Below are 27,639 nucleotides of genomic sequence, written 5' to 3'. Positions count from 1 at the left end.
TGATTTGTCTTCACCTTTCATTAAAATCTATCCAACTATTCGATAATATCGTGTTATGGATATAATTGCCAAAACTCTGCCGCTTTCTCTTTTCTAGTTCTAACCGACGCACTGGAATGCAAAACCATTTTGTCTCAACTTAATACCATGCTGAAAAAAAAAAAAAACGTTTGAGAGATATATTGCCCAAACTATAGTTTGTGCAATATATCTCTCAAACAAATTTTTTTTCACAAACTATAGTTCACGCGAAACTTGCCATTAAGTAATTCAGCATCGGCACGAAAGAACGTCTGGTATGATTTCCCTGTGCGTAATAAAATGCACTGGAGGACAGAGAATGTCTTTACTTTCCCTAAGATAGATCAAACACATGATCTCGTTTTCTCGTTCACTATTTTTCTAACTTTTATCTCGCTAATCTTTAGTATTAAAATTAAATCGTACATGTCAAAAGCTTGATAGTCCAACAAAATTACTGTCGTCCAGTGTTATTTTCCAATATCTCTAGCTTGCTTTCGAAATTTTAATAGCGTGACATCATATTTAAAAGAAAGTTGCTTAATCAGTCTAGTCATACAAATTCCAGCGCTCGAAACCGAACGCATCGCCCGCGTACGCCTCTTGAGAATGATGAAAATGCGAAAACGTTGCGCCACTTTAATGCAAACAGTCCACCCTGCGGCACTTTTTGAATTCCACCAAAGTCGGACAGAGCTTTGCCCAAGCACCTCTCGGCTTCACCATCACGCTTCTGGCTCTACTTCGTAGCCCCTCACCGCAGGTTGCACTGCACTTTGACCACGTTGACCACGGTGTCACTTTGCAATCCACTGGAACTTCACAAATGAGACCGTTAGACAAACAAAACTGGCTACTACACTTACTTAAATATTTTATCAGGTAAGTATTAGACTAATCCCCAAGTAAGTCACATAGTCAATATTTTAAAGCGACATAAAACTTACTTTCATCCTGGATATTAGTACTTTTCTCCCGATGAAATCGTCGACCTGTGCCGTCACCTTGTAAAGCTAAAATAGTTCGTTCTTATTATATTATTCTACAATTTATGCCATAAAAGTTTATTGAAATAAATATCAAGCTTTTATAATTATTTTAATACATTTCAATTAATAGAAATAAATGAAATAAGATAATACTTACAACACGGTGGAATCTTGTGACATTTCTTTTTTCGCAACATTTTTTTGGGACACTTTTTACCTCCGTTCTCGGGTAGAACCTATAAAAGTATCAAAATATTAGATATATCTAAGTAGAAGATAGTGCAGATGTATGACACTATCAAGATAGCACGGTTGATTCCGTATATAATATCGCAAATAAATAGAAATGAAAGAAATTTTAATCAACATATGAATAAGTTTCGAACAATACCGTCATTTGCCTGGTGCTCATTGTATATCCACGACAGCTCTCACAACGGGACCATTTACTCCAGTCCGAGACTTGGCAGTCCACTTTGCTATTCTCATTGGATTCCATTATCTGGCTGCTCGCTTGAATGCCTTTAAAATTCTCCTTTTCTGTAAAGAGGCACAAAATGATCTTCAACCAGGTAGAAATTTCTGGTGCATTGTATTTCTCGGTTAATAGATTTTAATATCTTTCTTTTTTTGTAAAAATAAAATGCAAGTATATTGTCTATGCAGCTCCGTTAAAATCAATATTAGTTTAATATCGATTGAAAACGTTGCGGATAACTTTTGCAATAAAGCAATTAATTGTCACCCTGCTGCGCTCTCTTCGCTTTCGCGCTGCGTTGCTCCTGAACGGGAATGTGATAGCTGAGGACGCTGCTAAGAGACACCTTCAAGTTTTTCATCGCTGCCGACATATTCGCCCTCAATTCTCCTGAATTTGTTAGTAAGCGTGTGCAAGGTGTAACACAAACGATTATTTGTGAGAATATAATTTACGTCGCAATGCAGAAGCTCTACATAATCTCGAGTAAATTTTTGAATCACAACAAATATTAAAAAAAAAAGTTTTGTAATAAAAACAAAGTAAATTATTAATCAATTAATTTAGATTAATTTAGATGAAAGTTCGCAATCGATAATCATTATCACGGCACGCGATTAAAAATGCGGCATGCAACAATCGTAATTAACTTACTTTGGAAAGTACCGCAGACTTTGTAACAATCCTGCTCGGTCAGGAAATTGTTCCGATTCCCATCGCATCCGGTGAAGGTAAAGAAATGACAGCGGCCGGTTTGTTTGTCAAAATAGGTCCGTAATAAACTCCCGTTGCAGCTTCCTTTCTTCAGGGGCTCGCTACAGATCTCTGATTACAAATTTTCAATAGGCAATTATATTTCGCTGTCTACAATATTGGAGATAATATAATCATAAGAGACGCAGAGATCGGTAACGTTTAAATATGCAACGCGTAATTAAAGCACGCAAAATTAGCGAAAATATAAGACGACAAATTATATAATTACCTGCTATTTAATCGATACTTAAAGTGAAATTAATATTTTTACGCTCACGCTTCAGGTTACTAGAACTTCATGGACCAGAGGCGCAATGATTTTACCTCGGAATTATTTTGTCGAATAAAGCTCGAGTAGAGTCAATATTTGTACGTACGTTCCACCTCCTCTCTGGTAAAATTGCAGCTTGTAATTTCGGCTATGCAGTCTACCATTTGCATCCTGCACTTCTCGTCGTCTTTATCCAAATTTTCTTTATGCAATAGTAGCCTGGATCTCATCTTAATTCCCGGTCCACAGCTAGCACTGCATGGCGTCCATGTGGACCACTCTGTGTATCGTTCGGCAGGACATGCTGTCTGCGGCCAGAAAGGAACAGTCGATCAATACAAAAAAAAAGGAAATAAAAAAAAGAAAAGAAAAGAAAAAGCAAGGCAACTCTCATCGAGAGAGTTGCAGAAGCAAAACTCTCTTCCTCTCAACATTAAAAATAAAAAAAGAATCTTTTAAGCACGCTTTTCCATGGATTGCGTACACTTCTTTTTACTTCGAGAGTTACTTAGCTACGCGCTATTGCCTGAAAGTAACATACATTAAAAGAGCATGGCAAATAAAGTTTGCGCTTCTAAATGAATATTAAAAAAAAAATTTTTTAATATATATAGAAGTGAATTTTAGAGAGAACGTGAGTTTTGTTTCTGCATTAAATATTTTAGTCGTGTATTCATGTAAATCTTCATTCATCGTATAGATTTACTTGCGCGCCATTCAGTGATAATTGCTCGCTATGTTTTTCATGACGCCGTGAATTCGAAAATGAAGACAAGCAACTGTATCTTTAATTGCAAAGCTCTCGTTATACAGCAAGGGAATTTAAAAGCATTTGGAAATTAATTTGACGTAATACTAAAAGAAAATGAAGAAGTTAATTTGCCGGTACTTGAGCTCTCTCTGCAATGCGCTTTTGATATCCGAAGCGCTTTACGTGCTTCGTACCGTTTCACGAGTGCTCTAATGACATTCTATAAAAAGAGTATGATTAATTTTTTCATACGCCGAGGTGCTAAATTTCCCTTGCTGATATCGTATGACTTACGTGAGGGTGCTGGTGCCATGGGTTGATCTACGAGAAATGGTATCGGTATCGATTACTCGTGCGAAGCTATCGCCGTTGGCTGCTTGGTGATTTAATACTTAGTAAAGCTGCTAGATTCGTTGTAATAAATATCGAGCGGATCGTTTAACCCTTATTTCACAGAGACATCCGCTTGATATCCATTTGATAAGATACATAAATAGTTGTACCCAAGCGAACTTCTCGACGAACTTGATTCTTTGAAGAAATGTATTTTCTTTCAAATAAAATTTGAAAACTCCGATTGCAAAGTCAATAAATTGACGTCAATCCAAAAAATGATTTGACTGTAGAAAAAAAAAATTAAATAAATAAATGTAATAGAAATAAAAATTAGAGAGTAAATGTCAGTAGTAAGTTAATAAATTATCAATTATAATGTGATAAAATTTCACGGTTTAAAAATCAATTTCGTCAGAAATCAAGTTCCCATTTAGTCACTTAGTTCCAGTGTACCTAAACCTTCTCATACCTGCAGCCATTCCATTCTCATTTCGGTGCCATCCGCTATCTCATCGGTATAATCCTCGGCCTCGTCATCGTTGTCCAAATGATTCAATCGCCTTACCTCGTCCGTGTCCTCGCCCTCGCAAGGGTCGTTCCCGCAATCAATGGTCTGCTGAAGTTGCGGCCCGTTTGGCACAGCTTTACACTGCTTCCGATACTTCTTCTGTCGGAATTTCCTAGACCGGGTCTTGCTCCCTTCGCCGCAGCTCGAGGAACACGTACTCCATTTAGTCCATTGAGTCAGTTCACACATTTCGGTCTCCAAAATTTCGTGATAACGACCGTTGTTATCGCTGCCGAATTATACGCGCAATTATTTGTCAAAAGTAAAAAAAGAAAAACAAATTAAAAAAAAAAATAATTAAAGACACAAATTATAGAAATTTGGATTTTTGATCGCGAGATATTGTTAAGCATTACCACAGAGTTGGTCCATGGCAGGTTCTTCGATCCGTGAGAGGCGTATTACATTTATTTGCGCTCGCCGCAGCTTCATCGCGAAAGTGACGTTGTCTCAGCCGAGTACCTTTGCCACAAGTGACCGAACATGGGCTCCATTCAGCCCAATTTGACACTTTACAAGCTTCTACAAAAAATATATATATATATATATATATATATATATATATATATAAATTGTTTTTATAATATTTTACACTTTTTACAGAAACTACGTCTATCTAAATTTTATATTAATGCATTTGTAAAAATTACATCGCAACTAATAATGATGTAATATAGCAGATCGTGTCAAATTATCTTAGAGAAATTATGCTGAGCTGAAGCAAACAATACCTCATTCAGATTTATTCCGTTTTAAAACAGTTCTCGCATGAACAATTTAGGAAATAATTATGCGGATCTGCACGCGACGTGAAAATTTATGATAAATGTTACTTTAATTGTTTAACTTCGCGGAAACTCGTTTACGAGTTTCAGTGTTTCAAAACTGATGTTTTAATTCTGTATTTTTTACTCGGTGATATAAAAAAAAAGAAAAAAAAATGTATATCTCGTCGGGAGAATTGCGGGTCGGACGTAATGCATGTGTTATAAAATGTCCAGAGTAATACAATTACAATAATTGTCATAAATTTCTCTCGTTTCTCTAATACTTTTTTTTGTTTCAGATTTACTACACCTGAATCAGTCATCGTATCGTCCTCGTAATCGCAAGTCTTCTCATACAATCTTTGTCTGTTGAGGGTAAGCCTCGCGAGGGGTTTCATGTCCAGGCCAGATGGATCGTAAAAAGGAGATCTTGAATCGTCCGGGTAAGTTGATGTTATACGTCGAATAGGCTCTTGCGGTTCCGTCGGCAAGTCGGGCGACTAGTATTTAACAGAGTAATAAAATACCAATTAAAAAAATAATTATAACATTTTGATGTATCTTTTTAAATTTTCTGTTTGCTAAAAAAATCTTTTAAAACTTATATTTTTCTTTTTACTTTTGATTCTAATTAAAATTACTATTAATTCAGTTTTTATTAATTTTTTTCTACATTTGCCAAGACATGTTAACTGCTCACTGTATACGTAATTCCACTGTCGGTACCAGCATCGTACGGATAAAGATTCAACTGCTTGTGTCCTACCCAAGAACAATTAGGTAAGCAAAGTTCCAAACCAGAGACACCTACGATCCAATCCGGCGAAGGATCTGTGAACATTTTTTTTTTTACATAAATAAGGTAAGATGTATATTTTATTTTATACAAAGTTAATGGTATTTTTCAAATTAAAATTAATCTTACCAAGCATAGATACTAAGGACATTAAGTGATGTTTTCTATCCACTCGAAATACAGCAAAAGTTTTGCCGGTCACATTCGGATAACTTATTCCTCTCGCTTTTATTATAGTTCTGATGTGGTCGCTCTGCAAGGAATAAACTTTTAACAATAATTGTTCATTGCTGGTAAATCCTATTGTACGTCTTACTTGATTTTTTAACTCGGATTCCAATTTTCGCGTTGCACCAAGCTCAGCCACTTGTCGCAATCCTTCGCTGGCATTGCCGTTATAAGTCCAGAAGCGGTACTCCTCGGTGTGCGACGCGCCTATTACGTCTGAGAAACGAATCAACCAGCTTTTGCTAGGAAAATCCTGAAGAGGAAGACGAAATAAAAGACGTGTCCGTCGCGAAACCTCGTAAATGATATAACTGATTCCAAATATATGATTTAAATATAATATCTATATATTGCGAGGCACTTATTTACGTACTTTTGGGTGCGTGTTTCTCGACCAAAGGCCTTCGAACGTCACTTCGAATTTTGCCTCGTCACAAGCGCAACATTCCTCAAGCACAGGTCCCTGATCATCGGTCTCCGCTTTCGAGTCTTCGCACAAAGGGCCTTGGTTGACCATCAAATTTTTATCGTCTATGTACCATGTATCTGCTGTTTCCATTACTGTCGCTCTATAAAAAACCACATATACAAAAAAAAAAAAATTTAATTGCATAAACAGTAAGTTAAAGATATTTAATTAATTAAAATTAATTAATAAGAAATGTCTCTTCACCTAATAAGAATGCAACCGCTACCTGCGGCAGGGCTGGTCCAGCCAACGGATATGTTTGACTTTTGTACCTTAGACGACTCCACTACAGTGTTCGGGCAATTATCTGCAAATTTGGTCATCGTCTCGTCCTGAAGCTCAAACACACCGACGTCGGCCGTGTCGTTCGCGTTTTCAGCCTCGGCGGATATGAGAAATCTCGTGAACTTCCGGTGCATAAAGTCCGGACTGTCGGCTTTCAGGATCACTGAAATAATCGATTATGGTTATTTAATTTATTCGCATTACATTCCGATCTGCAAAATAGCTGCAAAATATACCGTACAAACGAAACATAACGCAGCTTTGCCTATAAATGACAGTGTACTTGTTTGTAATAATGTTTTTATGCATATTTTTTACAGATAGGATACGAAGAAAAAAGAAACATTTTCTGCGCTCTTTTTTTTATTTTTTATTTTTTTTTTATTAATAATAAACATCAAACACACCACAGTTATTAAAATACCGTATAACTCTTGTTGGAAATACCGACAGGATTATACGTGCATAAATATCGACTTATAGATTTTCCATGTGTCGAAGAAATATTCGCGTGCTCGAAATAGAGGCATGTATCCAGGCCTGCTATTTATAGAATGGATTAAACACGACACACCGTGAATCCGCTACGTTTAAGGGGATTCAAGTGTATTTCATTCTCCATTACGAAATATTCTATAACACATATAAGCGCGTTTATTTAAACGATTTAGATCTCGCTGAATTATCGTCGTTCGTAGATTTGTACCGATAATAATTTTGCTGAAATAATTTTCTTATTATTCGATTAAAATTAATATTGACTTAATATATTATGTATATAACTATATTATAATTGCATATATTAATTACTATTAATTTATCCAGAATATAAAAATAACGTTAAACTGTTCTATCTTTCAGATAACGATTTACTTCCATTTTCTTTTAGATACAATCGTTACAATTAAGTTATATAAATATTTAAAAATAAAATTGTGCAAATCGTAGGAAATATTTAAGAGCATTGCAAACCAGTCTGGTCGTAAAGTTCACCGTTCGTGACACACCGTGTATTGTAATTCTCAGCTGTTTAAAACGACTATGGCTTCTGGTATTACGGGTCTTCTTAGACTACGCTCTCTTACGCACCTAAGTCACATTTTCGTTCTTAATCTTTGAACGTGCATTCACGACAGGGATTTTTAAAGATTTTTTCTGTATTTACTAGCTTTTTTTTTCTCTCGATATTCTTTTAACACCTTCGAATAAAGTTCCCCTTTTTCTTTTACGTAACTTTTGGAAGAACTTCAAAATTAAGCTTTTGATAATATTTGAATCTAAATTTATCGAAGTTTCGCATTCTCCTCACTCAAACGAAATTCATTAAGAAGTCATGCATTTGAAATTTAGAAACATTTTTCCAAACAACTTAAAATTTCAATGGTAAATTATGCACAAAGAATTTCAAAATTGTTTTACGTTGCATGTTTAATATTTCCGACCAACTTTCTTTTTTTTTTTTTTATTTTTTTAGCTGGTTTTTTTTTAATATAAGTTTTCACCTAAAAATCTTTTTGGCTGCGATACATTTTACCTGTGTTTATATGCCACGGACATTTATAATAGGAAACCGTATTATTAAGGCAAAGTTTATTTGCAGTTTAGCGCCTTGCCAGAAATCAATATTATACTTTAATTTATCGAAGCTGAAATTCGCGTGTAAAGAGATGGCGTGATAATGAGTCACGACGTTCTGTATTCACCTCCCGTGCATTATTATTCTCATAACCCTGAATTAAAAGAATTAGCGGCAAAAAGGCAGTTAACTGAGACCTTCGTCAAGGTGTCACATTTCTCGCGCAACGAATCCGCCCTGAAAATTGGAGAACGCGAGGAAAGTATCGCCAGCGTGTTGCATCAGAGAGTCAGAGGGTTTTAATAGATCTTACCAAATTTCAATGAGAGTTTAACAGTCATAGTCGACTTTTTAGATGCCTCGCCGCAAGTAATAAAAGTTTTATCCGGACTTTATTCCGTATAACTCGAGCAAAACACTTTTTTTTTTTATCACTGCGCAAATAAAATTCATATAAATTCATTGTAAAATGTATTTCGCTCTCAGCTTTCAAAAATTAATTAATACTACTCTCAATGATGTCTAATAGCCAGTTTTTTTCAGGTGCAGCTTTTACAACTTTTTATCGAGAGATCGGAACAAACTCGAAACTAAACGAAAATTGGTTTGGAACCGACCGGCGCTTTGCATTACGCACATCCGGTCTGTGCCGCATGGTTCGTTGAGGTGTAGCGTGGAATTTGTTCGAAAGCCCGAGTTTTCATTCACGACAAAGCGGATTACACGTAAAGCCGAACAATAGAGTCTGTCCGCCCGCGTAACGTTCTCTCAGCGATAGCACAACGGTGACAGGATGAATTATTAATCAATCTCGTATAGTAATGAACGGGTGCGTTCACGCTTTATAAGGTCGTATGTGTAAAATATCCCCATTTCTCTCTCTCTCTCTCTCCCATTCATTTCCTTCTCTCTGAGTGCGTGGCTGAAATTCCTCAAATAATCACGTTGCGAGACGACGACCGCGGCATTAACTTCCGGTGGCGGTTCGCCAGGGGAGGTGAGCACCTCGGGATGCATTTTCTCTCTCCGGGATAGTAATCACGACGTCGAGGAACGATAGCATTAATTTGTGCAAACCGGAGGGATCGCGATGAAGCGAAAAAGCTCCCAGTGAGATGCTACCTTCGTCTCTAAATCCGTTTGTCCGGCTGAAGGAAGAAAAAAGGGTCGATTTCGCGTTTTTAGAAATATGTCCGATCACATATCTCCTACTGCTCGTGCGGACCTTTAATTTGCCGGGGAAGTAAAGTTCAGAGCCCACGCGAATAATGAGCTGTTATCGCGCGATTGATTCGATTGCACGTACCGCGTTTGGAATTCCATCGAGGCTTTTAAAGTCAAATTCGATTAATAAGGGGAATTAGTCCGATGTTTATAACGCGATACGTCGTGCAACATTAGCCGTTATAATTACGCAATTAACTACCCCGAATCAGCCGTTGTTTTCAGTAATGTAGCTCCAAAGAAGTTTTCAATGCGAAGGAAAATTAAAATTTATGGCCGTTAGTGTTCAAAGTTAATTAACGCCGCGAGAAATTCTCGCCGTCACTTGCGCCAACAGTTTCCGTTAACTTTTAACCAATTCGTTGACATTTTCCCGATTTTCCAGATAAACGAACTACAAGGATTATAATTACTCAACTGATTCCGTAACAATCTTAGAATTATTTCCACTAGTCCGATAAGTTCAGTCTTTGATCGTCAGTTATTAATTATAAATACGTCTCGATATCGTTATTAAAAAATAGTTTCAACGTAAATCAAAGATCAATGACGTTGTGTCCCGTAAACATTTTTCTCTCGCGAAAAAGAAAATCAATCGGGAATAAAAAGTCACAAATTGCCAGTTGAAGCATGGTTCGTATCACTCGCTTCCGACAAGCAAGCTGTCCATTATCATCGGCGTATTAATAAGTCCAGATAAATACCTACGTATATTTCCGGGATTAATTCGAGATCGTGCAAACAACGTTTGGTCATCGTCAAGAGTTAACGTACACAAAATTCTTAGCTCTCAGAATAGACGGCGAGAAAAAAAATTTCAATTTCAAGTCGCGGGCAGCGTTCTGTCGTTCGCAAAAATCTATCCGGATTCCTATATTTATTAGGACTCGAGGACTATCCCGAGAATCTCGGATCATACGACGGGCGCCGGCTTTATTGCCGTCATCCATATGAATTGGACAAACACCGTCTGATTGCGTCTGGGAAAATTTTTCACCATCTGTCACGACGGGGCCATAAGCACGTTGCGCAAGAGCGGCGAAACCGTGACAATAAAAACACCCGATGGCCGCAATCAGTCTAGAGACAAGGAGGGGAAGGTCTGCTCGTGATTAACACCTACGTTATCGTATATAACGCTGATTGCGCCAGGCCCTTTGCTATCCCTCACCGCGATTGTTTCGCGACTCTCCGCCGGTGGTAACGACGCAATAATTTTCGCGGGCTTCCTCGGTCTCGTTCTTTTCTTCGGGATTTAATCCCCCCGGGGGGCGAGTGCGGCCGACTGGCCCGTCTCCTCGCCAGTCGGCGCGATTTAATAGAATTTTATCGGGTCGGGGAGCCATTGAATTCACTCGCGGTAAACCCGCAATGCCGACGTAGCTCAGGGTGTCTCACACCTGGCGTCCCGCCAGCGTTACATAACGCATTAATTCACCGGGCACGTGAGATTTGCATGCGTTAGTGTACAAACGCCCCGCGGGCACGGGAGAGCTAAGTTTCGCGAGAGGAAGAAACGAAGATATGCACGCGTACGAGAAAGGAAGCAAAAAAATATTTAAAAAAAAACTAGAGTAAAGTTTATCGCGCTGGATCGCTGACCGGGCAAACGGAGATGTTTCCGGTCGATGGAAGCATCAGAGTTTACGTCAACAAGCGAAATAAGGTTTAATCTTAGCACACATCGCGCGCAAATTGATGATGAAAAGTTCTCGCGCGATAAAGAAGTATAATCCTATCTGTAAAAAATTGGATGCGACACCTGAATAGTTAATAATCGATTTTATCGTTGCCGGTTATTAAATTATATATATATATATATATTTTTGTTACAGATCTACGCAGCTGTATCCACTGCTGTGAATGAAAGTGTCGTCACCGCTGATATTATTAATTATACGAACCGCAGCCGGTTTGTCGATCGTTCCGGGAGTTCCGTAAAGTATTTCGGCGTTATTTTTTGACTTTATTGTAAACGCGAGTGTCGGACAGGAACGCGCGAAAGTGTTTAATAATTTTCGTGATTGTAAAATCACGGTCGGGGTGTTCGCGAGTGACTTGTGCGCGGAAGGATGACTCGACACGTCCCATCTGAGAGGAGGAGCAGGCCCGGGAAGAGTATCCTGCATCGGCGGAGCAACTTATAGGTAAATATAAATTTTTTCTTTTTTAAAAAATAAAAAAAAAGCTTTACCTTTACATTAATTAAAATATTAACATGTCTACATTAATATGTTTAATTTTATGTTACAGTCACCGGCAGAATTCTACAACTCCGCTGAAGCTCATGCAGATTGGTAAGTCGCATGATTTTTTTTTTCGTAGTTCGTAATTGGGGTCTCTTAAAAAAAATAGCGCGCGCATGATTTTTTCTAGTTGTAATAAAAAGTCATTAAATTTGCCGAACCGGTCAGTTTTGTTCATTTTTTTTTTCCTGGTAGTAAATTTGTACATTGAGCTTCGATACAACGGAAAGATATGAAAATATCTAAATTTAAATTCCGCAATCAAGAAGGAATTTATATTAGAATAATGTATGCAAGTAACGAAAATGGAATTTGATCAAGAGGAATAAATCGTTCGTCAGTTCGTTGTATCTTAAATTATGCCTTGCGGGGAAGATAGCCGCGCATCTTTATCGATGCGATATGAACCTGCTGTATTTCGCTATAAAATTCTGACTGGACAAATTTAGTCGAAAGAATTGCTCGCTAAGGCTTAAGAGGGTCGTATCTGCTCCGCATATCGAGGCAGGAGAGGTCCGGGACTACGGTCATCGATCCAGCGAACGATATTATGTCGCGCAAGTTAATGATACTCGATATAAAAGATTGTGAGAAAAAAAAAAAAAAAACTGTAACGATAGCTGTGCAGTCGAGCTTGATAAATGTGTCGCGGTGTCTCGGGCAACGTAACCCGAATAAAAAGGTAATTTTGCATAAAATTAGAGCTACAAGCAAGTTAGTCCGGGAATAAAATAGGATATTTATATACCGTCGCGTTTTAAACAATCGTTATAAATGGCAGCGAGCTCGATGAAAACTTAATTTAAAATTTAAATTGGATTGAACAGTCGTACGCGATTAAAGCGTAATAATAAGAATGAAAAAGTTTTCAACGGAACCGGATGGAAAATCAACACGCGTTTAACGCAGGTTGTACATAAAATTTTTACGACGTGTTTAAATTTCAATGCGTATTAGTAAAATAAAGTTTTATAGAAACGTTTTAAAATAGTGAGTGATTTTTGTGCGATCCGCGCAGACGGACGGAGGAACGATTAGCGAATCGTGACCGCGCGAAATCGTTACGAAGCTAATCGGTTAAAGTTCATCGCAGGTCTCGCCTCATAGCATTTACCTCGGCTTTCAAGGCAAAATGACCTTTTCATTCTTCCGCCGGCGCTTCCGAAATCACCGCCCCCGCTTTTCGATCCAAAGCGCGGCTTCCGCCGGTCGGAAGAACGCCGTTTGCAACGCGCAGGACGTCCGCGGCATCCGAAAGATCTATGGTCGCTTCTTCGGTAATTGCCGCAATTACTGCTAAAGGCGTAGAGCCACCGGGAAATCAACGTGCGCGAACGCTTCGTGTTTCAGACAGCCATCAAAACGCCGGTAATTGATACGCCGATGACCTCATCGCGTGTTTTAATTCGTCGGCGTCAACGCGAACGACGTTGTTCACGGCGGAACATTTCCTCGCTTTCAAACCGAAGTTTATTTTATCAAATATATATATGAATTTTTTCTTATTTTTTTTTTGGTCAATTATCTTCTTCGCGGACTGCAATCGATTGAGAAATTGATTACAAGACTTTTCGCACTAGCTTGCTTACCGAGACGCACAAGATAATTTTTCTTACAATCAAAAGTATTCGTTCAATTATCGTTATCCAAAAATATTGATAAATATTATTTATGAAACTGCAAATATCGCTTACGCGTTTTATTCGGTAAATAAACGTATATCCTATTTCTTGATTTTTTTCCAAGACAATGGCAAATTTTCCTGCTTAACATACCTTTTCTTTATCATGTAACGCGTTTTACTATTTCACCAACGTCATAAAACCAAAGAATGTTGACAAAGCAAAGCAATATCTGGACGTTTTAAGAACCTTGAAATTTCGTATCAGCAAACGTATTCATATAGAAAGCTTATAGGGCATCAAAATTCTGCTAGCATCAAATATTGCAGCGGACACTACCGGTGACCCTCCGCGACAGAGTATCTCGTCGGATTAAGTGTCGCTGATATTTGAAAATTTGAATATCGTAAAATAAAAAAATAAAAAAAAAATAAAAAAATATATCGACGCATTTTAACAAACGTTTTCGATTTAATTTCAACTAAATTTAAATTAAATATCTACTTCGTACAGCGAGTTAAAATATAATTACTATTGCTTCGATTAATATTATTAAAAATTATTTAATGTAAGAATAGGATATTATACTTAAACGTGTTAAACGTGACGTCTAGCGCGTAACACTAACGCAAACGCGAACTCTCAGGAGACATACCGAGTACGATTTATAAACGTCGATGAGAGATTTGTGCTTAAACCTTTTTCTCTCATGTCGCTGAACTTATTTAAAGTTTAAAAGCATTCAAATGTCACACGAAAGTCCAAAGCAGTCGCTATTTCTTGCGACTGCGACAACTTTAAGTAACTAACTTCCTATGTCAGTCGGATACCGTTTCCTCAATTCGCACATTCAAATGCAGCGGCATAATAAAGCCATATAAATTACGAAGCGACGCGAGATGCGCCGGCTACTTTTCCCCCCTACACGTACGCACGTCTGCGTAAAATCGCCTTTGACTTTTCTCAACTTTCCCAACGGGAAACATAAAATTTGTAATCGCAACGTAATTTCTTTCGCTCGCGATTATTATATAGGATTATATTTTTACTCACGGCTGTATTTGGTGTTCGGCATGTAGGCGTATGCGCTCTCGTTTCTGTTGAAAAGCGTCATCTCGAAGTGGTATTTGCCCTCAGCATTAGAGCGTGACACTGTGGTGCCTTCTATGATCCGGGAGCACTTTGTCGAATCCGTGCTGGTAGCCACCGCTATCAGCAACAAAACGGCGCGGCACAGAATCCTGGTGTTATACATCGCCTGGAAACAGAGAAAGTAACAATATCTCATTCCTTTGGCGCGAATCAACGGTTTAGGCCCATTGTTTCCGCGCGCGACGATACGGATTATAAAGCGAAAATGTTTTCTCGCGTTAAATCGCGTTAAATCGTCGGTGATATAACGCGAATCCGTACGATTCGAATGGCCGAGCTTTTAAAGCATTCCGCACATCTCGTTTTTCTGAAATACTTCGTCCCTATCGAGCAACGATTTTAACAAATTACCACAGTTCTCTTCTACGTTCGCATTGCAATAATGCTAATTTATTTTTAGTGAATATACATCGTCCGCGTTATAATTTGCGTCAAAGATTCAAAGAGACGGAGCGACGGAGTAGGCGAAATTAAAATGTAAATTAGTTTCGTGGGAACAACCGGTGACCCATCTCTCTCACGTTTCGAAGACACGTCGCACGTCCTTACATTTTTATCAATTCACTCTCCTCACATGTGCTTCAATTAAAATTTGAACGAAAGTATTTTAGAATCGAAGGAAAGTAAAAAAAAAAAAAATTTATCGCTCGCATTTTGCATCCGCAAGCTAACTTCGTTTAATTCGTTTTAATTACACCGGTAAGGGATTAGAAGCAACGAGAATCTGCGAACGTGGGTGCACGTGAGTCTCGGGGGTCTAGAACGTTGCCAACACGTGAGACAATTACCTTCGCAGTGTTCACGTGCTCAGCGAAACAAAGCGCGGCTGAAAATGCATCGGCACTGATTCACTCGGCGATCTTGGCAGAATCTTGGCGCCGAAACGGGGTACGTAGAGACGTTCGCACTTTTCCCGGTTCATTGAACGAGCACACATTCGAAATATTCAACGTGGTGGTAAAGGTGTGACGTAAAGTATTGCTGAGGCAAACAGACAAACCGTGTCTTCTAAAGTCAATTTTTTCTTTCCCCTTTTTTTTCTTTTTGTTAATTCGGAATAGAATTATTAATAATTACGCGTTGAAAGATACTTCCTGAATATATAAACTATTTATTTAAAAAAAAAACTAAACTAAAAATATAAAAATACGAATAATGAGTGATTAAAACGAAAATAAATACGCTTTCGCTCATTATTAATTATATTGAATATCAATATAATATTTTCGAGCGAAAATGATGAATAACGAATCGTACATCGCGCCACGGGCTGGAATAATTGAGGCGAATAAATTACTTGAAGTTCTGCAGTCGCATGCGGTTTAACGTGCGTGTAAAAAAAAAATAAAAAAAAAATAGATAAATAAAAGAATAAATGCGCGCGGCTGATTCTTACGTCTCGTTTGCGATAACATGGTCCGTATACGATCGTGCAACCGATACGCGGAAAATGCGGTGCTTGTACGCCGTGCGACACGTTGATCCACGAACATCACGCTGGCCTCTAATAAGCTGGTTAACCATAAATCCCAAGCGCCTAAATATATTGCGCCAAGCCGGTGTATATAGGGCATGGCATTTCACTCTGCCTGGCGTTCTGCCATGCTCGTTCTCTCGGTCGCGGAACACCAGCGGGGAAACTCAAACAATATCCACCAAGAGAAACCGATCGTGGCTACGATTTTCCCTGCAGCGGACGGTAATATTGCCGAAATTATATTGCGTGAGTACGCAACGTGTTTGCACGGATTTTGAACGACCATGCTCGAGAATAAAACGGGATTACAGTGAAAATTCATAGCGTCGCGCTATATTAATTGTCTCTTATCGCGTAACAAGAATATCGCAGAGATCTGCACGATTCTCTAAATACGCCGACCTGGGATTTATGAATTTATTTAAGATAAATGTGAAATAGACGCACTCCAGATAAATAAATTAATAAAATTATTGATGTAATTAATATAATAATTATCACGGTGTAACGAAGCTCCGATAATTATTACGTAATCGCGCAATTTATCAGAAGATTTTAATTATTATTTAACGTTTATTAATGTACGGTAAATCTTGCTTTTAATTTATTCACGCGGCACATTAAGAGATTTATATTATTAACGGCTGAAAACCTAATTAAACAAAATAATAATTATATTTCGCGTAGTTACATTGACGAGTAAACGGGATTATTAATTAATTCCATTTAGCTAAGCTGCTAAGCCCTTATCAGTAACCGAGGTATCACAAGGTTTATAGATAATGTAAATAAAATGTTAAACCGCGTAATAAGTTAACTTTTTCACGCCAGTGCGTGACGTTATTTTTACGTTAACGAGCGAACGAATCGATTACCGACGATAAGCATCATAATTACGATGCGTTTCTAATTCGATGAAAAGCGTTTCCAGATAATTAATACAGCAATTAAATGATCAAACGCGCAATCCTCGAGAGCCCCGGCACCGTATTTCCGGCATATTCGTTTCGCATTATCATTTATACCCTGTAACAAGGTAAGTTTCACCGAGATTTTATTAACGTCGCGCCTCGTAGCCGGGGGGGTCATTATCGAGCTAAATGAGGTTACCGGGATGAATAAACGGCGAAGTCGCGCGCGGGATTACGAGGCGAAGGGTGGCGGAAACTTGGAGGGACTCGCGTCAAGGAAAGCGTAACTCCGTACGACAGATTACCCACCCCGGGTGACGTCAATATATTGGTCTGGGACTCCGGAAGAAAAACGGAAGAGAGGCGACGCGAACGAGGACTTCATCGGCGATATTACGATCAAAGCCGCGGAATAGGAGCCCTCGGTAAGGGCGGTGAAAACGTATTCATATACCTTTCGGCAAATAGACGGCTGGGATATTTAACGACGAAGATAACCGCGATCCGTAATAATTTTCACCGAAATAACCCAACGTCGCCGCCGCGTTACATCGCCGTTCGCATGGCATTTCTTTGCCTCTTTTTATCGCTATCTTTTTCGTCCTCCGCCTACCCTTTTTTTTCTTTATGTACTTAAATGCATCTTGTGTACGGAAAATCGCGATCCAGAGATTTTATATCGCTGTAAAACACGTTCTACTTTACCGGATGCTTTCCGAAGGAAATTGCGTTCCTGACGTCGCTGCTTGGCAGGATATTCTTTATTTAGAGTATGGGACCGTCATACATCATGAAATCATACGCTTTCCACGCTAACTCGAACTAACTTTTTGAAGAATAGCCTTTTCGACGAAATAAAAAAAAAATTAACAATCCACGTGCAAAATATTTCTCGCACGGCAATGTTAAAAAAAATATTTTCTCTTTTAGTTCCTTTTTTTTTTCGTTCAAAATAATATCTTTCATTTTATTCAGTCGCCAATCGTAACTGATATTAAACAGTAGATTAATCATTTCGTAAAATTTTGTATTAATTTTCGATGTATGTATAATTGCGTTCATAAAATTTTTACTACCATTTATTAATACGTGTTTCAGAGAGCCTATACAAATGCGTATTAACAAAATACTTCGTCGAGTATCTGACTCGTCCAGTTGTTGCTCGTTTTTCGCACGGAAGAATGTAAAAAACTATTTCTCTCTAAATGACGATAAAAGCTGACTATTTTGTTTCTGTTATTTTTTTTTTATCAATCTGTATCATCCGGAAGTGTAAAGATCCATAAAAAATTTAGGCTGCCCAACGGTCGGGCAAACGCTTCCGGATATAACATTGATTTTTCACTTGAAATAGTCGCGGCCGATAAATGCCGTCATCGGTGCTATTCCAGTTTATCGGAATGTTTGTTGTCCGACCGACCCGATACAAACCTTCGGTATTGACTGAATAAATGCAGTAATTCTAATATAGAAAGCGAGAAAATACATACTCCTCGCGAAGCAATTTATTTCATCAGCGGATGTCGGAACAAAACGGTTGGATAGTCACAAAATTACCGTTGGATCGATTGAAACTGTTGCTCCGTTAACGCTCGTCAGATTGCATTTTAACGAATGTTAAAATGTTGAATATCTAAAGCGCGATAATCTGCGTGCCGTTAACATAAACAGATTTTCATTTAAATTTCGTCGGAGTCGAGCATAGTTTATAGAATTTACAGATTCTCGAGCAATTATTCCATTATAAATATATTTTCTTGAAACTGAACATCAATCGAATGGCCGGCAAATACTTTCCACCTACTTCTATTAATTGAAATTTTTTGGCTCGCCAACTCGCGAGGGATATTCAGCGCGACGCGTTTTCTCGATGGCGCTCATATAAAAAATTGTAAATGGACTTCTGCGGCTGTCGCAGAGTCTAAAAATTACCGCGGCTCGATCGCCTTTTATCCGACTTATCCATGTTGCGCCGCGGACGCAACCCCTGCGCGTCTCTCTTACACCCCTTTTCCGCTTCCCGCCGTCCTTATCAGTTTCCTACGAACGGCAATACGTTCGAATAATGTGCCTAGTCGTGCATAAGGGAAGCACTCTGCACGCTTGGCTGGCCAACAAATCGGTCGAGCAGAAATCATCGAATATTTCAATCGGGACGCGCAATTACACGCTATCAGAGAAACGTCCATTATGAAATCGTAATTAAGCGCGTTACTGTAATTTTCGATTTAAACGATACATCCGCGCGCGACGTGCACGCGCTTCTTTTCTTTTTTTCTTTTAATCGTTATTAACTTGGTTTATTATCTCATGACGGTTAGTTAATTCGCAGATGCGTGTCAGCTGCCGAATTTCGTTATCGGGATCTCTACTTTTCCGTGCCGCGTTACCAAATGTACCCGCGCACGTTGATTCTTTGCGCGATTCTCTCTACGCGAAACGGGCGTTCTAAGGTAGACGGCTGACGATTATACTTAACAATTTTTATAAAATCTAATTACAATCAAGCGGCTACTTACCATGATGTTGTTCGCCCAGAACGCCATACTTTTTTTCCCTTTACGAAGGAGTCACGTGTGTTCTTCGACGCGGCAGGGAAACACACCCGTAATACCTCCGACACAGTCGCGCGCCTCCGCCTGACTGACCGCCATCCGACTACTGGACCGTCACTGCAAGCTCGCGCATGTGCAGACCCCGGCATCTTTTTTAGTTCTCGCGACGATCTCGGGACGCTAAAAAAAAAATTGTATTTAATGAACAATGGTTCAAATCGTTAATTACAAGTCTTTCAAAAATGTAAAACGCGTACCACGGTTGCACGTTTCATTGTGAATTTTATTACGTAACAACGGCCTAGCTTCGTTACTCTTTGCGTGCGTTTTATGAAAATGTATGATAGATAAAACATGAGGAATTAAAATTGCGGCGTTATAAGTATGCGTCATTTATATAAAAAAAAAGTGTACCAACAATTAATCCATTGCGATACGTAGAAGAGACCGAATTAAGCAGACTAATTGACTTGACCTTGTTCATTGCTGAATTGCTTTATTTGTTTGAGCGTGACGAAACTCTCGTCTCGGTTTTTGGCAATTAAAAGTGGCGCCGCTTGTCCATTACAATCTAGCCGATTTCACGAATATGTATTTCTTTTTTTTTTTTAATTTTCTTTTTTTTCAGGAGTTTTTATAAACGTGAAATAAAATCTAGTAAATATACATCGCAAAAGAGCACAGTTTTTTAATTTTAATATTATCGGTTCAGCTTTAAATAAATATTTATTTGAAGCAGCAATATATATTTTTTATTTTTTATACGCACACACACGCGCGGAAGATGCAATTTAATATTTTACAAATGTAATTATTAAAACCGATGTACTTTAATAGGATTCTAATCAACTTTATTGCGGCCGTGTATTCTGTCGTAGAAAGTATCGTTGCCGACGTTCGTCGTAAAAATAACTGCGATTTTGTAACGCTTTGAAGTTGCCGGCTATCGCGCACAGACCAATGTTAACGCCCTGTCATTTCGCCGTCCAACCGACAAGACAACGAAATTAAAATTCTCCCCGGAGTAATCTCCTCTCGAAAATCCCGCGGATCTATTCGTAAATCCAACTGTCACCGGTCGCGCCACATTATCGTGAAAAAGAGCCGGGATAATGCTAAGCGAAGCGGACGCGACAAAACCTTCAGGTTGCTCCGCGTTAAAACTCCAAATATAAAAATACGAAATTGCGATCTTTGCATCTTTGCCGTCACATGTGAAGACGAAACTGAGATTTTTTTTTTTTAACCGTAGAATACAGCTAACAAGAAAAACAAGATAAAATTGTGCAATATATTTTTAATAAAAAAAACAAACTTTTTGTAGGAAAAGAAGATCGTCCGTCGTCGAACTCGTCGAAGAAGTCGGTCGCATTGAGCGCTGGATGCAAAATCAAGAGTAGAATTCCACATTTTGAACGAAATGGTGTGCAAGTGCGTTATCGTTTGACCAGACATGTTCCTAAATAGCCTAGACGCGTAACAAGAGAAAGCATTCGTTTCGTCAACGTACTTTCGACAGTATTGCTCTACATTTAACGCCGATATTTAACGAACTTACGAAACGTTTTCGATACCTCGTCCGCCGCTCGTCAAACATGGCTCTTAATCTTCTCGGCAGGGCGAAGTGGTGAGTCGCCCAAAGTGCAACGAGGAAACTTCCAGCCGGATTAGCTCGAACAACAACTCGGCACGTCAACCAAATATAAAGGTCGTGGGTATGTCGTCGTCTAGAAAGCCGACCAACATGGTGCCCGTGGACAAGCGCCACCTGGAAGTGCAGTACAGTTCGAAGAGAACGCGGTACGCGAATCTGAAGAAGATCCTGGTGGATAAACAAGTAATTGTCAAAAGCGAACATTGACTTTTCCCTGAAAGCAAGGCTTCGTTACTACGTGACATCGTAAGAGTATGTTCATGACGCTTTAGTGAGTTGCTTTGAAATATGATATCGAAGGTCTTAAATGCAATTGAAAGGTGAAAGGTGAAAGTAAAGATATATGTGCACGTAAGACGGTAAAGGTTATAAATATTCTTCTCTGACATTTTTCTTTGTTACGTCTGCAGAAAGTTGCGCGTGATTTGTACGACGAGATGTCGAACTTACGTGAAAAGATAATCGCGGCCGGCGGCAAAGATCCCGGCAAGATCGAGGAGCTGAGATCGCTTCAAGTGGAGTGCCCGAAGCAAAGAACGCCGACGCCGGCTGAAAGGAGCTCGCAGGAGGATTGCACCGAACAGCGGGAGCCAATCTGCATGGACGAGTCGGTGGTGATCGGCGTCTCGTTGTTACAAAGTCAGTTACAGAGTCTCTGCGACCGCTCCCAAGAGATCTGCCAGCGTTCCCTGGACGAGAGCATGTCGTTCGCGTCCCTTGTCAAGCACTGGCTGACAGAATCGAGTCGGCAGGACGAGACGGGTAACGCGCTGGTCCCGGCAGATTATTCAGAAGTGGAGGCACGACAGGTGAATCTCGCGCGAGACAATGAGGCGATGAGAACGCAGCTGGACGATCTGCGAACGGATCAGAAGAACTTCGTCGCCGAATTTGCGACGAGGTCCTCGAAACTCTGCAGCGAATACGACGATTATCGTGAGCGCGCGAAGGAGGAACGGCCGAATGTCGATCACGGGGACCTGCTGCATAAGCAGCTGACCGCCGCTCTGGAGGAGCTCAAAACGGAGCGTGACAAGGCAAGTCAGGGTAAGGACAAGACGAAAATGATGGAGCTGCAGCTGCAAAAGATGAGAACGAGGATTCGCGAGCTGGAGGGACACGTGGCTAACGAGGAGGCAAAGTCGCAACAGATGCAGAGCAACGTGAAGTCGTTGGAAGCTCAGCTGAAGCAGAAAGATCAGGCAATGGAGCTGAGAACGAAGGATATACACAAAGCCACGAAGAATAGCGAGGTTCTCGTGGCAAAGTTGGAAAAGCAACGCGACAGTTCGGAGTCACGGTTGTTTTTTTAATACCATCGAATTCTCGGCTTCTTTTAACATTGATCTAAAAAAAACTTAAAGTCTAATGTTAATAATTAAATTAAAAAGAAAAAAGTTTTTAATAACATTAAATTCCTATTACACAACTTTAAAAAATTACTTGAATCTTTAGCTGGATAATGAGGCTGCTTGGATGATAGCAAAATCGATTTTTTTTATTCTGTATTTTCTTAAAGTCACTTGCTTTAGGATACTGGAGCTTAAAGAAAAGATGACTTGCAAGGAAGCTGAGGCAAATACTACTATTAAAGAGTTATCGGCAAAATTTGAAACGATGAATTCAGAGTTTATTGAAGAGAGAGAAAAGAGGTGAGTTTCACTTTTAAATATTGCCATCTGTTTTACGTCTTTTAATATCATGTTAAAAAAAATGTATAAATTAAAAAGTTTGCTGAATGTTTTTCTAAAAAACTGTCGCTAAAACTAATTTTAATATTGAATTTATGATAGGCAACAAGCTGAAAGTGCTCTAAATGAAATGAAAGAACGTTGTAAACACCTTGAAGAGAAGAGCCAACTGCTTTGTGATCTCGCAAGTCAGAAGAGCAATAATACTGCTGTTACAGGTATAAATTAATAATTTCAAAGTGGAAAATTTAATTAAGGAAGTTTAAAATTAATAATTTTAAATGGAAAACATTTCTCACATTTCGGACAAAATATTAATACAATATATTACATATTTGCTGGACAAAATTTTTATTTAGATTATCGCTTTTACAGATAAACATACGGAGAACGAAATTTGCTTGTACAATGATCTGATGGCTGCCCGAGCTGAATTAGAAAGACACATGGAAAAGATCGAACAGCTCGAAAAAGAGAAGCAAGAAATAGTCGCAGTGATGCATCAGGCGGCCGTTAGTTTGCACTACTTTCAGAACCTTTACTTACCTAGAAACTAAGCCGTTCGATTTCCTTTAGCTCGTTAAAACATGATTTTTGTCTCCAACGAGTCGTTCTTAAAATTAGTTTCGATTATTCCTTCTTTCCATTTACCGACAGAACTATGATAACGAAGATGAGACGAAGGATAGACTGGCTGCTGAACTCGTGGCCAAGACTAATGATCTTCAGAATCTGATGCTGGAGCACGCTCGGCTTCAAAAGATTGCAAGATTCGCGTAAGCTTCGATATCACGTTTGAGCATTATTCTGTCAATATCTATTGCACCTGATATATTCTTGTATAGAGAGATATTTAAAATATCTCAAAACGTACAAGTGACGGAAAATCAATATTTCCATTTTAAATACAATAATGGTTTTGTAAAATATTTCTATACAGTATATTAATAATAGAAACAATTTTTTATTTTTTTGTATTGGGTATTCACGTAAAATTATTTTCTTATATTACAATAAATTTTTTTTTACATTCTTAGATCAGAAACACGCTTAATTAACTTTTAATTTTTGAGTTTACGAAGCTACTTTAATTACAAATTGAAATTTTTTATTTCTCTCTTTAATGTAGACAAGAGAGAAATGAAGTGCTGGAGAGCCAATTATCCGAGATTCAGCATCGTCTTCAAGCAAGGCTGAAAGAAAACGGCAAGACTCAGGGACTGGATGCAGTGGAGCTTCAACAGCAGATTAGCGACCTACGCAACAGTTTGGCCGATGTTATTCAACAGAATCAAGAGCTAGAAACTACCTTGACGCAAAAGCAACTGGAATTAGAACAACGTGATCGAGTAATGCGCGAGCAAAGCAAATTCCTCAAAGTCCGAGACGAGTTACTAAACCTCCTTAAAGGGAAGCAGGCAAACATGGCAAATTCTAACGAAAGTTACGAAGATATCGATGAAGTAATGTTTGACGTTTTTTATCGTTTTTTTAATTTTTTTATACAATAAATCATATTTTGGTAATTCTTAATTTAAACCGTGAAAGCTGAAATGCTGTCATATATATTTTTTTTATTTGATCCATTGTTCTTGTTATGTAAATTATATCTTTCGTGATTTTGCTCATTGAGATTTAGCGCTATTAATTTCTACTAATTAAAAAAATTTTTTTTAGATCAACAAACAAATTATAGCGAAGACGGAGGCAATTCAAGAATTATACGCCACGCTAGAAGGCAAACAGATGCAAGTAATGCGATTAGAAAAGCTGGTAAAGCTGTTGGAGGATCAACAAGATCGCGCGCAGGCACAACGTACGCGGCTGGAGCATCGCATCGCGCAGCTGGAAGTGAGCTTGCGGGAGAAAAGTAGGAACGATAACAATCGGTACGTCATAAAAAAATATTTGCGTGAACCGCGATCGAGCGTCATCACAGATAGATTCTCACGCGGTCTTTCTTGCGAATCAAAGCGAGCGTTATTAGAAGCATCTGCGTCATACCGATGCTTTTCACGTCATGTTCCACCCACAAAGAGCTCGAATTCTCCGCCGAGAAAGTTTCATCTCGACAAGTGGTATCGCGTTTCTACTGACAAGAAAGAGGCTTTCATTTGCAAACAATGTCGGCAGAAAGTTAACAAAAAACTTAAAGGTGATGTAATCCATCACGTTGAAAATCGTCACATTCGGGGATCTCTTTATGGTTGGCTGATGGATTCCTCTGCTTTGAAAGCCTTCGGCGAGCCGACGAGTCGCTTAAACAAATTTCATGACGAGCTTATTCCCGAGGAAGACGCGGATTGTTTCTACGAGATTGTTAATCCTATCGCGGTTCATGATAGTGCGAACGATCGTAACAGAGAATCATGTCGTTATCGCAAGAAACACTATTGTCGGTATCGCGGATGCCTGCCAAGGCGGTCTCTTCGTGACGTCTCTCTTCGATGTAATCGGATTATTCGCGCAACGTAATACTATTAATTCCCATTTAGCTCATGCCTCACAATGAGGTTTATTACACCCATATTACAATTTAGTTTATTCTGAGAGATAACTATATCGATTCAAATAAACGGGGGTTTTTTTAAATTAAATAAAATTTTACAACTATTTTTCCATTTACAATATTTTTATTATTTAATAAGTTACAACATCAATATCCATCATTTTTAGGTAATTAATCGTTGTTACAAGCATGTGGTGTTATTAACACATTCGAGATAAATCATTTTTATACGATTTTTACTTGTACATATTTTTCATTATACATATAATTATTTTAAAAGCTTTCTAACGTTTATCTCAAATGTGTTAATTATGTGGCCTGTTTTGATAGGCTAGGTGCTCCTTACTACATTGTATCGGTGTGATGTAACTGACGACAGAATTTCTTACAGAGTGCCTAGCCTTGCAAACAGATTAAATTTCAATTTTTCTACATTTTTGATAACTTATAATATTTTTTTTTTATATGTTTTAGGAGTAGAGCCTTCGGCATCCTGTAAGAAATCTCTGCACTCGTCGGCACATCTTATATGTGAGTATCTGTGATTATTTCGGATTTAGCAAGAAATTATTTACATGTGCATGCCCAATAAATTTACAATTTCTCTATGTACACATATATATACAAAATAATATAGTTTAAAATTTTACGTCGTACATGTATGACATAATTTGAGACAAATAACGTGTTTATATAAACGCGTTTGGGTAGATTTTATTAATTTTATATAACAATAGTTTTTTCTATTGATTAAAAATATGAACATAAAAAATATATTAACTTTCATATTTAATATTTTTTGTATTAATTACTATCGTTATCGCTGCTATCTGAATAGGTTCCTAATAATGAAAGACCATTGCCAACACCATTTAATTTAGTATCTATATTTGTTATATTCGATGTATTCGTTGAAGTGTTAGATATTGTTTCCTGTGGAACTGTTTCCTTATCAGAGGAAACAGCAGTTTCAGACGCGGATGTTTTGTTTTGTGATGGTTTTGCATTTATCTTTATACCAATATTACTTTTCTTGACAAATGTAGATAAATTCTTTTTACTAAACGACAATCCTGTATTTTCCGACCATAATGATGCTTTGGTAAATTTTGAAGTGTTGCCAGAATTTTCCTGTAACTAAGCATTAATTGTCATTAGCGTTCATACTTTTTATTAATTTTTTTTTAAACAAATAATAAGTTAATATAATTTATTTAATATAAGATTAAAGTCTTACTGTTTCTTTGCAATTTGATTCATCTGTTTTAAGTTTTTTTCTAGGAGATTGAATTTTTTCATCTGTTTCTTTTTCTTTCTCTTCGAGTTCCTCAATTTTTTCTTCTACTACTGTTCCAGTTAACTGTCGCTTGCCAAATACGGATTTAATATATTGTTCGTCTAATTCTTCTTGTTCCTTCTCTGTTCTCTGCCTAGCAGCAGCAGTGTCATATTGTTCCAACATTTGATCATAATCTATAGTCTGTTGTCTACGATTTAAATCCTTTAGTTCTTCTAAAGATTCTAACAGTTCCAATTCTTGTTTCGACTGAAGTGTTCTCTTTTCCAGAAGTTTCATTGGATTAGTGGCTTCCTCCTCTTTTTCTTCATCTTCCTCCCTTTGTGCTTGTTCTTCGGCCAGTTTCAATGCCATAAAGTTTCTTGTGGCACCTGCCTCTATCTCATAATCTGTATTCTTTGGATCAGTCTTGAAGGATATCTCTTGCAGGCAACGAGTGCACTTAATGTAGAACCTGTAAATGCGTATGCCAAGATAATCGTCGCCCTCGACGTCTTCCTTACGCGCATTAAATTTCTTGCCCTTGTAGATGTATTCACCACACGTTTTGCATCGCATGTTGAACGGCGCCATCAATCTCACAGTGTATTGGCGGTTTCTCGCCAATTTCATACGCGGGATTTTAGACGGGTCGAAATCCGGCGGATAATATTTCTAAAATACAAAAGATAGATAAGAGAGCGATGCTTGTTAAAAGCACAGAACGTGAATACGTGTTACGATTAATTTTTATACTCACGTTTAGGACTTTCCGTTCCGACATTTTGCGGCTTTAGATCTTTCTTTGTGGAATTACACTTGAAAATATATATTTGTAACGTAATTTATATTCTTGAGATACTTTCGTCGATAGCAAGACGCGACGACATTTGGAGGTTAGGTGTACAATACAATCGGAAATACGGCGCGGACATGCGCAGCACAGCACAGTAGAGTACGGCGCAGTACAGTACGGTGCAGTGGAGCGTGAAGCACGTGTGGCGTCGCTCGGCCGAGTTCAGTAATACCAA

The 27,639-nt window shown here is 38.4% G+C and overlaps 3 protein-coding genes across 7 annotated transcripts; 1 reads left to right on the top strand and 2 right to left on the bottom strand.

Moving 5' to 3' along the window:
• Nucleotides 1-153: 153 nt before the first annotated feature.
• LOC139113835 (spondin-1) lies at nucleotides 154-21,133 on the bottom strand. 5 transcript variants are annotated; one of them, XM_070675271.1, is made up of 18 exons: nucleotides 20,794-20,904; nucleotides 19,443-19,658; nucleotides 14,437-14,641; nucleotides 6,635-6,878; nucleotides 6,335-6,530; nucleotides 6,050-6,214; nucleotides 5,863-5,986; nucleotides 5,638-5,768; nucleotides 5,248-5,437; nucleotides 4,527-4,692; nucleotides 4,072-4,399; nucleotides 2,622-2,823; nucleotides 2,143-2,313; nucleotides 1,756-1,878; nucleotides 1,402-1,550; nucleotides 1,168-1,246; nucleotides 969-1,034; nucleotides 154-839 (listed from the first exon to the last, which is right to left on the bottom strand). In XM_070675271.1, exons 2-18 carry the CDS (start codon nucleotides 19,467-19,469, stop codon nucleotides 661-663), a joined length of 2,745 nt encoding a protein of 914 aa, XP_070531372.1. In that variant the 5' UTR covers nucleotides 19,470-19,658; nucleotides 20,794-20,904; the 3' UTR covers nucleotides 154-660. The 5 variants fall into 5 exon arrangements, with proteins under 5 accessions (XP_070531372.1, XP_070531364.1, XP_070531358.1 ...); XM_070675263.1 differs by lacking the exon at nucleotides 20,794-20,904 and adding an exon at nucleotides 21,037-21,133 and having other exon boundaries at nucleotides 5,863-6,214; XM_070675257.1 differs by having other exon boundaries at nucleotides 5,863-6,214.
• On the top strand, nucleotides 20,591-25,948 carry LOC139105950 (paramyosin). The gene is made up of 11 exons (XM_070662726.1): nucleotides 20,591-20,624; nucleotides 20,746-20,909; nucleotides 21,097-21,315; nucleotides 21,543-22,432; nucleotides 22,665-22,784; nucleotides 22,926-23,041; nucleotides 23,199-23,335; nucleotides 23,481-23,599; nucleotides 23,953-24,286; nucleotides 24,501-24,712; nucleotides 25,807-25,948. Exons 1-11 carry the CDS (start codon nucleotides 20,591-20,593, stop codon nucleotides 25,829-25,831), a joined length of 2,370 nt encoding a protein of 789 aa, XP_070518827.1. The 3' UTR covers nucleotides 25,832-25,948.
• On the bottom strand, nucleotides 25,445-27,532 carry LOC139113889 (splicing factor YJU2). The gene is made up of 3 exons (XM_070675338.1): nucleotides 27,369-27,532; nucleotides 26,570-27,283; nucleotides 25,445-26,469 (listed from the first exon to the last, which is right to left on the bottom strand). Exons 1-3 carry the CDS (start codon nucleotides 27,390-27,392, stop codon nucleotides 26,137-26,139), a joined length of 1,071 nt encoding a protein of 356 aa, XP_070531439.1. The 5' UTR covers nucleotides 27,393-27,532; the 3' UTR covers nucleotides 25,445-26,136.
• Between the last annotated feature and the right edge of the window lie 107 nt (nucleotides 27,533-27,639).

Source organism: Cardiocondyla obscurior, linkage group LG01, assembly GCF_019399895.1.
Source record: "Cardiocondyla obscurior isolate alpha-2009 linkage group LG01, Cobs3.1, whole genome shotgun sequence".
Classification (NCBI taxonomy): domain Eukaryota; kingdom Metazoa; phylum Arthropoda; class Insecta; order Hymenoptera; family Formicidae; genus Cardiocondyla; species Cardiocondyla obscurior.
Note: the sequence above shows the minus strand (reverse complement) of the source record. Positions and strands in the feature narration are given on the sequence as shown.